Source organism: Morone saxatilis, unplaced genomic scaffold (assembly GCF_004916995.1).
Source record: "Morone saxatilis isolate NCDOM2014 unplaced genomic scaffold, NCSU_SB_2.0 Contig16, whole genome shotgun sequence".
Classification (NCBI taxonomy): domain Eukaryota; kingdom Metazoa; phylum Chordata; class Actinopteri; family Moronidae; genus Morone; species Morone saxatilis.
Window position 1 is genome coordinate 15,431,740 of NW_023339718.1, and position 9,261 is coordinate 15,441,000.

Consider the following 9,261-nt stretch of genomic DNA (forward strand, 5'->3'; position numbering starts at 1 on the left):
TACATCCTCATAAATGTTTTACACACTGGACCTTTAATGACTGAAATGTATTAATCTTGGCTGAAAATAGTCCCTTGATAAACACACAATTTCCTGTATGGGATTTATTGACCACAGAAAAACAGCAGCTTTGTCATTTAAACACAGGAACAGAAAAAAGAACACAGACTCAAAGGTTTTATTCTGTGAGAATAACGGAGGATTTGTATCTTCGCTTACAGTAGTCGTTCAGCAGTGACGGTGCCGCCAACTCCATCACCGACTTTCCTTGCAGACTCAGAGAAGCTTTGTCCAGAACAGCGAATGGCTGCAACTCATGTCTTCTCTCATCAGAACCTGCAATGGAAACATATTACATATAAAGCCACAGTGACACAAAACACTTCCACTGATGGAAACTCACATTAAATCACTCTGCTGTGTCAGTTTTTCTCATAACCCCTGACTGAGGGCTGAGGCCAGTAGAGACACACACACATTAAAGGTCATTTTGGTTACAGAGACTTGACAATGATTTCTGTCAAACTTTCATATCTCGCTGTTCAAATGTCTTGTTCTTTGCATTTAATTTGTCTAGGCATCCATAAACTTTACAAGATAGACATCTAATGACCTTCGCTGGAGATAATGTAGACAATCATATCAGCAAACATACACATATACATAAACCTCACGCAGTCCTCAGACAGTTTCGGTTGCTGCAGTTCTGCAGATTGTTCCTGGTATGACATCATGCTGTGTTGGTCTACATATCATTCAGGTAATCAATCATTTCTCTTTGTGTGTATGTGTGTGTGTGTGTGTGTAAGTGTGTGTGTGTGTGTGTGTGTGTGTGTCTTAAAGCACTGTAAGAATGCAGTGAAAGAAATGACATTTGTGCCGTACCAGCCTGTTGAGCATTTGCATGTTCTTGAGCTGCCGCTCTCCACACCCATCCCTGTAAAAAAAATGATTCTTTTTAGATTTTGTATTTTATATCATGTTTACATTCATTTTTATTTTTATTTTTTTCATCTTTGTTGTGTTTCTCATTTTCTGTCAACATTATTATTGATATGATCACATGACACATGATAAAAATCTATTAGCTACAAGTTTCATAAACAAACCCGTTCTGTGGCATTTTCTGCAAAGCGGGGTGTGTTCAATGGAATGACATCGCCACGGTGAGATGCCTGTCCTACCAACGCTGTCTCTGATTGGGACAAAATGATATCATAGAATACATTACATTTACGCTGTGCCACTTCCTTCTGCTTGTAATCTCTGTGCAATTTCACCCATCTTTCAAGACAATATATTTAATATATATTATTTTAGTAAATTATCTCTGCAATATTCCATCACACATAACTGTATATATAAAAGGTGTATATAGTGTACATATAATAATAATTTTCTGTTCCTATTAGAACTTGTATTTTACTATTTTATTTTTATTTTATGTGTATTTTCTTATGTGTATCTTGTGCTGTATCTTGAGCTGCTGTAACAAGCCAATTTCCCCACTGTGGGATCAATGAAATCTGTCTTATCTTATCTTATTACATCACAAAATGGTGCTGCAATGGATCTACTGTGTCCACAAGGTGAGACAGCTGGACAATTGTTTAGTAATGCATAATAATTCTTTGTATTATAACACAAAACAAATATAAACAACTCCTACATTGGTTATTTTGGTTATTTTTTTTTACCATTAAGGGAGATTAAACTAATTCTGGTGGTGATATATCAACCTGTGTTCATTTATTCCATTTGTTCATTTATATATTGAAGGCAGTGTATTTTACAGTTCAACCATAAATATGTTACTCTGCAACACCACCCACTTAGCAATGCAACACTGGCAACCTAACCACTGGTAAGTTTCCCATAGTGGTGTTCGCAGTTAACAATGCTGCAGGGTGCACAATGTATTGACACGCAAATTACCTAAACAAATGCAGTTAAACAAGTCTAGATCTCTTACAAATGATTGGTACTTAACTACTACTAGTTTAAGTATTACTTTATGCCACATAAAAATGTGATGGTGAAAAACTATAGGAAACAATCTGTGTCTTCATACAGTACGACTGTGGCAAAGAACCAAAACATATTTTGAATTGATTCAAATGTGTTTTTTAATGGTGTTTGCATGCAAGTCTGAATTAAAAACATGTTTACTTTTCTTCCCTGTACTTCTCAAAGTAGCAATATAATTTAAATTGACCGCACAGATAAGCAGTGGTGGAAGAAGTAGGCTACTCAGATCAAGTATCAAAAGTAAAAGTGGGCATCTTGTTTTGCAGAAAACTGTAACTGATACATTATTTTATGATATGATATGATTATTTTATGATATATTATGATATGATATCATATTATTATATAACATTGTTAGATTGTTAATACTGCTGTTGTAGCTGCTGGAAGTGGAGCTACTTTTGCTACTTATAGCTTGGTCGCTATACTGTCAGTTTAGTGCAGTGGCTTATGTAAACTTTATTGCAAACAATTTATCTTTAAGTTCAGAATAGAATAAAATAAACTTTTTTGTCCCAGGGGAGTTTAGTTATATATATTGCATATTGTGTATATATTTTTCATATTTACATTACCCTATGCTGCTGTGTCAAATTTGAATTTCTCCTATGGGGGATTAATAAAGGCACATCTTATCTTATCTGGTTCCAAATCTAGGGGTTGGGTCCCCCCAGAGGGTCACAAGGTACAACTGCAAGGTGTTCAGATTACTAATCAAAGAGAAAAGATATATTGGATAGTTTGACCTTTGGGCCTTGAAGTTATTGAAATGAAACCATGTAAGAGGTATCTAACAACTCATATACTACAACAGATTTTTGTAAGGGCTCACAAGATAAAAAGGTTGAGAATATCTGGTTTAATCCTAAACAATGTGTCGTCATTTATAAGCCTATTATTATATTATACATTATTACAAGCATGTATTTCTATAATCTAACATTTTAATCTAAAAGTAACTAGTAAAATAAAGTAGTATGGAAGTAGTGTGTTATCAGTATCTCAGACAGGCACTTTCTTCTATGATATGGTGTGTTGTTTAAATGATACCTTGAAGGTTTCCCTGTCGGACCCTGTGCCCTGGTTCATGGTGTCTCGGTGGGGAGTCCAGCTCCAGTCTCTGGCAGACTGTATCAAACTCAAAGCTGGGCTCACAGTGCCGCCCAGTGGCCAGCGGTGTACTCGCAGCAGGACCCTCACTGCTGCTCCTCTGGATGATCCGCCTCCGCCACCGCTTATAAGACACGTGTTGGACGTCGTTTTGTCCCTGAGAGAACAAAAACAGCAAGGAATTTAAACACAAACTCTAATAGTCTCAAAATGCTGACAACTGTCCACATAAATCCAGTAGTGTCAAGGAAACGACCACAACTTCCGGGCAAAACCTTCAAAGCAAAAGCATGGTAAATGCCTTTTTCCTCACATATTTCCCCTCCAGTTCCAGTTTAGCATCATAGTATACTGTACATTGTATGTGAGTACTATTTCACCTTTAAACAGTGCAATTCAATTTTATATGCTAATATTAACAGCAGTAGCTAATATGTTGCTATAGTTACTAAGATGCTATTAAGCAGTGGTAGAATGTAACTAAGTAGATACTCAAGTACTGTAGTTAGATTACAGGCACTTGTACTGAACTTTAGTATTTGAGTATTTGTATTTAATGCAACGTTTTCTTCTCCACTATGCACAAAATACAAAATATTAAAAACAAAAACAAATAAATTATGATATATTATTTATATCTACTGTATCTTACTGTATAATGAACCATTCTGTATATCGAGTACTTTTATTTTTTGAAGGAACAGTCGTGTAGCTTCCAGTTTGCCGTAGTGATGTCTGACTTCACTCAGTTCCTCTCATCGATCCGCCCCCAGACTTTTGGCAGGAGCCCCCTGTTCTCCGACCGAGGCTCGTTCTTGCCCCTCCAAGATGGAGGCCTTAGGGGGCTACCCTACCAAGTCCTCCAACCCCAAAGCCAAGAAGTTAACGGTCCTGCTGAGCATGACAGTCGGTGTGGGCTGTTTGTTCCTGCTGCAGACGCAGCTGGTGAAGCCCAGAAAACCAGAGGATTTTTATTCCTTCGAGGTCAAAGACGCGAAGGGGAGGACGGTCTCTCTGGAGAAGTACCGAGGAAAAGTAAGTCCACATCATCACCAGTAGTTTCAGTGTGAGGAGAAATCTGTGCAAACTTTGTCCAAGTTATCCAGAGTCAGTTGAAGGTCGGTTTCATTACATTCAACTTATTTCTTATAGCGTTTCTCATTGCATGGTTATGCCCTGTTTTTCCTCCCCTGTGCAGGCGTCTTTGGTTGTAAACGTGGCGAGTCACAGCGAGCAGACGGAGGCGAACTACAGGTCTCTGCAGGAGCTCCACCGGGAGCTGGGCACCTCTCACTTCAACGTCCTGGCCTTCCCCTGCGGCCAGTTCGGGGACACGGAGACCGGGACCAGCCGGGACATCGAGGCTTTCGCAAAGTCCACATACGGCGTCACCTTCCCCTTCTTCAGCAGGATCAAAATAATGGGCTCAGAGGCGGACCCTGCCTTCAAATTCCTCACAGGTTGGCAGAAAGACATGAGACCACATCTGTCTGCTGCACCATATTTTAGAAAAAGACACCACTGCACTCAATATTTGAAGGGACAGTTTGACATCACTATGATTAAAGTCTATATTTACATTATAGCTTATTACATTAGCTTCAAATGATGACTTTATGGCAGCTGTCTGAGCTACGATCAGGACCTGCACCATTACCACAGGGCTGCAACTAAGTGTTATTTTTATGATAAAATAATCTGTCCAAATAAAAATCAGTTATTATTTTAGGCTATAAACTACTTGCTTACTTAGCCTGACCCGGTTCAGTAGTATTCAGTTTATACTGGAAATCATTTGTTAAGCTGGAACCAGCAGAATTCTTTTTATATTTAACAACTAAAAGACTTCAAGGAACACTTGCTTTACAGAAAGGACACTGTCATGTCCCATACAACATATCACAACACACAAATTACATAATTATGCTCTTGATTTGTCCCTGTATTACATTAACTGGAACAGCCGTTCCCATGGTTTTTAAATGAACTGTTTTCCAGTTGCTGGGGAAATGCACTATATCTCGATCTATATTGATATATTATATATATATAATCTATATCACCCACTTTTATTAGAGAATAGCAAAAAGCCAGAATTTTAACACTGCCATCAGGTTTAGGTTTGATTTTATTTAATCAGTCAGTTTGACATAAGCAAAGAACAATAATCAGCAGTATTCAGATACAATACTCCACTATAAAAAAGTCATAACCTTAGTTAAGTGAAAGCATATATTATATCAGCAAAACGTGCTTAAAGTATCCAAAGTAGCGCTCATTCTGCAAGTAAAATTTTCCCTGTCAGTATTTTACTATTATGAATGGTGTTTTAATGTTTTAGTTTGTTAGTTAGTTTAAAAATGAAATAACCAAATTTGGAGATCAATGGTTTTCACTGGACAGGATATGTATAAAAAATCTGAAAAGTAACTAAAGCAAATGTAGTCGAGGAAAATAAACAATATTTGCCTCAGAGATGTTTGGAGTAGAAGTACAAAGTTGCATATTGGAAATACTCAAAGTACAAGTACCTTTGATTTGTACTTAAAGTGTAACTAAACCCCTACATTCTGCTTTCTCTCCCCCTCCCAAAATACTTGAGTAAATGTACTTAGTTACAATCCACCACTGATGATCAGTATTTACAAGTCGATTCATGATAATCACTGGCAACATGCAGAGCGTCATCAGAGTTTCTGGCTAAACGTTGGTCATATCGGTACCCTTAATGACTGTCTGGTTGTGTGCTGTGTTTCAGATTCCGTGAAGAAAATTCCAAAGTGGAACTTCTGGAAGTTTCTGGTGAATCCTGAGGGGAAAGTGGTCCGGTTCTGGCGGACGGACGAGCCCATGGAGATCGTTCGACAGGAGGCCACGGCGCTGGTGCGAGAAATCATCCTCAAGAAACGGGTGGAGCTATGATGGAGCCTGTCGAAAGATGCCGGTGGACACGTCCGTGTTAGCCGGTGCTTCCTGTGCTTTGACAGCAGAGGAATGACTGGACTCTTAACTGTCGCAAGCGAGTGTGGACAGAAACAGGGATGAAAAGATCCACTAGTTTGGGCCACAAAGGCAATGAAAGTCACATTCGAGGCTATTCAGATTGTGTGTGCATTTGTGAGAGTATGTGTTTGTCTGTATGTGTGGGGACCATCCTGTGATTGATAATGACAGTCATAAGGAACATAATGACCACTGCTGCAGCTGAAGGATTGTTTAGCCATTGAAGTGTGATTTTTACAAATGTTCAGTTTGGCTTAGTCTGTGCTTTGTACCATCTATTTCTAATGTTTACATTAAAGTCTATTTCTTAAGGTGAAGCATATCATTTTGGCCCATTTTGACTGATTTGAACCTTGAATATTTTGAAAACATCCATCCAAGAATAACATGATTTTATAATTATTTGATTTAGCTAATGAGTTCAGGAACTTTTTTTGCAGGTTTTTCATGTTTTGATGGCCCAGTGTGTGACATTTAGGAGGATCTATTAGCAGAAATGGACTATAATAGTCATACGTATGTTTTCATTAGTGTATAATCCACCTAAATATAAGAATTCCTGTGTTTTTTGTTACCGTAGAATGAGCTGTTTTACCAGAAGAAGTGGGTCCTCTTCTACAGACACTGCCATGTTTCTACAGTAGCCCAGAACAGACAAATGAAACACTGGCTCTAGATAGGGCCTTGTGCATTTTTTTAAATTTTTTTGTGAGTTTCGTAGTGTCTACTACTCCCTTGGAAGACTGTGCTGTAATCAAATGGTTGCAAACTACAACTTCACCGCTAGATAACACTAAATCCCACACACTGGTCCTTTGTTTATAAATGAAACCACATCCACATGAAGATTCATAATGTTGATGCCAAGTAATGAAACACAAATGTATATTGGTTAATAGTCTGATGAATGGCCGCAGAAAAACAGCTTCTTTCATCCAAAGTGCAACTGCAGCTCTGAAGCCTAACCTGCTGTTTGTAACACATGTTCATTTCAGAAGTCCTCTGAGCTGCTGATTTAAATGGACAGTTGGAGGGCAGCAGCAGGTAAGCTGGCACACATAGAATCAACCAGCTAACAAGACACTGCCTACCAGCCACCCACGATAAGAGCGGAAAAACAGTTGGTCATACAAAGGCAATATTGTCCCTCCAAACCGACCTTTTTCACAGCAACCTTTTTGATATGAAATGTCAAAGTAGGGTAAACACAGGTGTTACTAATGATAATTAAGGTTCTGTTGCACTCAGATCGAACACAGTGTTGTAATGTTGTATGTTGGCTCATTGGAAAAGTTCTGCTACGCTAAATAGAAACATTAGTGTCACTGGTAACACGTGTTTACCCTAATATTTCATGTCAAAATGGCTGCAGCGAAAAAGGTCTGTTGTTCTATTGTAGATCAGACAAGCTGCTAAATTGCTGCATCTATTTCAAAATAAACCTAATTCCTAAACATCTCAAAATCCTGTAGGACGCTCGCCTCCCGATCCCAACGTGTAATGAATGAGTAGAGTCAAATGTAACTGTTAAGGTAGCAGAGCAGTGTGAGCTGGCAAAAGAAAACGTCAGCTAACATTACACTGCCTCCCAACCAGTCACAACTCATAGGCCGACTACATGCAAATGCATGGATTTGACTATGTTGAACTGATGCCGAATGTTTGTCACTGAGCTAATGTAGAATTTAAGTGGGTTTTTTTTTGGTTCATTCTCCTCCCAGCTTTATTCAACGGTTGACTTTTTATTCTACAGGTGAGTGACGTCCATGTGGCAGTGTCTGCGGGATGTTTGAGGACAGTTGGTAGCAGCAGTGAGGAGTGCAGCTGACAGCTGTCAATCAGATAACACAGCCTGCAGCAGTACACTGCCACACTGTCACCACCGGCTGCAGGAGATGAAGGGGAGGATGCAGCTGGCAAAAAAACCCCATAATGTGTTGATTGTTTTTGATCCAGATTCCCTCTCTTACCTTGAAGGGACAGCGTCTTCTCCTCCCTACGTAATCTCTCAGCATTGTCCTCATATTGTCCTGGTTATGAAAACAAAAACACTTTAGTCAAGCTCATTATCATCAAAAACAACGTTCTCATAGGCTTAACTACAAAAGAATAATGAAATCTGCATTTTCACATTTTATTCAGAGAGTTTGTGCTTAATTTAGTAATGTTGTAATGAGTAGCAGTAAATTGGTGTTATTTTATGGACATTTAACAGTAAAGAAACATTTTGTCCTCAGGTTGCTGTTGACCAAAGAGACAGAGATGTGTTGAATCGGTTGCCTAGTAGCAGCAGCAGCAACAGGTCTTAAGTGATACTAAGGAAATACCTATTAGGCTATTTAAAAAATAAATATTGTATAGATTACTCACTCAGTCATTTGAATCTCCACGTTTCAGACGGACCTCCAGTTTCCATTACATGTGTAAAACCTCATCCGCTTCCCTCTGAGACCGCTTTAGGACCCGGTCCTGCCCGGTGCACCTGTTGTCTGCTCTCCTGGACGGACTGCGCTCCTAAATACTGTCCCCGGGCGGACGGCGGAGCGGGAAGCACCGTCCTCTGAGCTGCTATTGGTGGATAGTTTTTCATCAAGTAGGCCCACTCCTGTTCAAGGATTCCCTCCGCGTCCTGGTCTCTACTGGAAACAAATAGACACAGTTAAAACACACACACACACACACACACACACACACACAAAAGAGCAACGCGGTAATGATGTAAAGGTTGAGGCGGCTGCATGTAATCAATTAATAACCCAGACGAGGACATACTTTTATTCCTTACACAGGTTTTATTATTTAACCACCAGACTCAGCCCACCATGGCCTTCATCGGTTGGCTGAAGAAAATATATTCTATAAATACTAAGGATGATGATTATCAGGAAAGGCAATCAGGTAGTCTATATCATACAGCACGTTTCAAACACAAGCGATTTAAACCAAAGAGTCATGTTTAAAAACATTTAAAAGGAAATAAGAGCACATATTTAATTACTGCAGAAAAAAAGACAACAACAATAATAGTAAATCTATTTGATGTTTGCACTACCATAGTAACCGTATATTGCTGTCACATTATGGTTATAGTTTTACAACGTCAGCTAACATTACACTGCC

The 9,261-nt window shown here is 39.0% G+C and overlaps 2 protein-coding genes across 2 annotated transcripts in view; one reads left to right on the forward strand and one right to left on the reverse strand.

Annotated features, from left to right (window-relative positions):
• The window catches only part of LOC118325554 (cell division cycle protein 20 homolog B-like), a gene marked incomplete at its 3' end in the record, with an annotated part of 12,283 nt that extends 3,721 nt beyond the window's left edge, over nt 1-8,562 (reverse strand). The window contains 6 exon segments of the mRNA XM_035658270.1: nt 220-336; nt 886-937; nt 1,110-1,195; nt 3,079-3,295; nt 8,112-8,171; nt 8,512-8,562. Of these exon segments, the coding sequence (XP_035514163.1) occupies nt 220-336; nt 886-937; nt 1,110-1,195; nt 3,079-3,295; nt 8,112-8,171; nt 8,512-8,562 (583 nt within the window).
• Nucleotides 3,894-6,463, forward strand: gpx8 (glutathione peroxidase 8 (putative)). The gene is made up of 3 exons (XM_035659259.1): nt 3,894-4,173; nt 4,337-4,598; nt 5,897-6,463. The coding sequence occupies exons 1-3, from the start codon at nt 3,967-3,969 to the stop codon at nt 6,058-6,060; spliced, it is 633 nt and encodes a 210-aa protein (XP_035515152.1). The 5' UTR covers nt 3,894-3,966; the 3' UTR covers nt 6,061-6,463.
• Nucleotides 8,563-9,261: the final 699 nt, after the last annotated feature.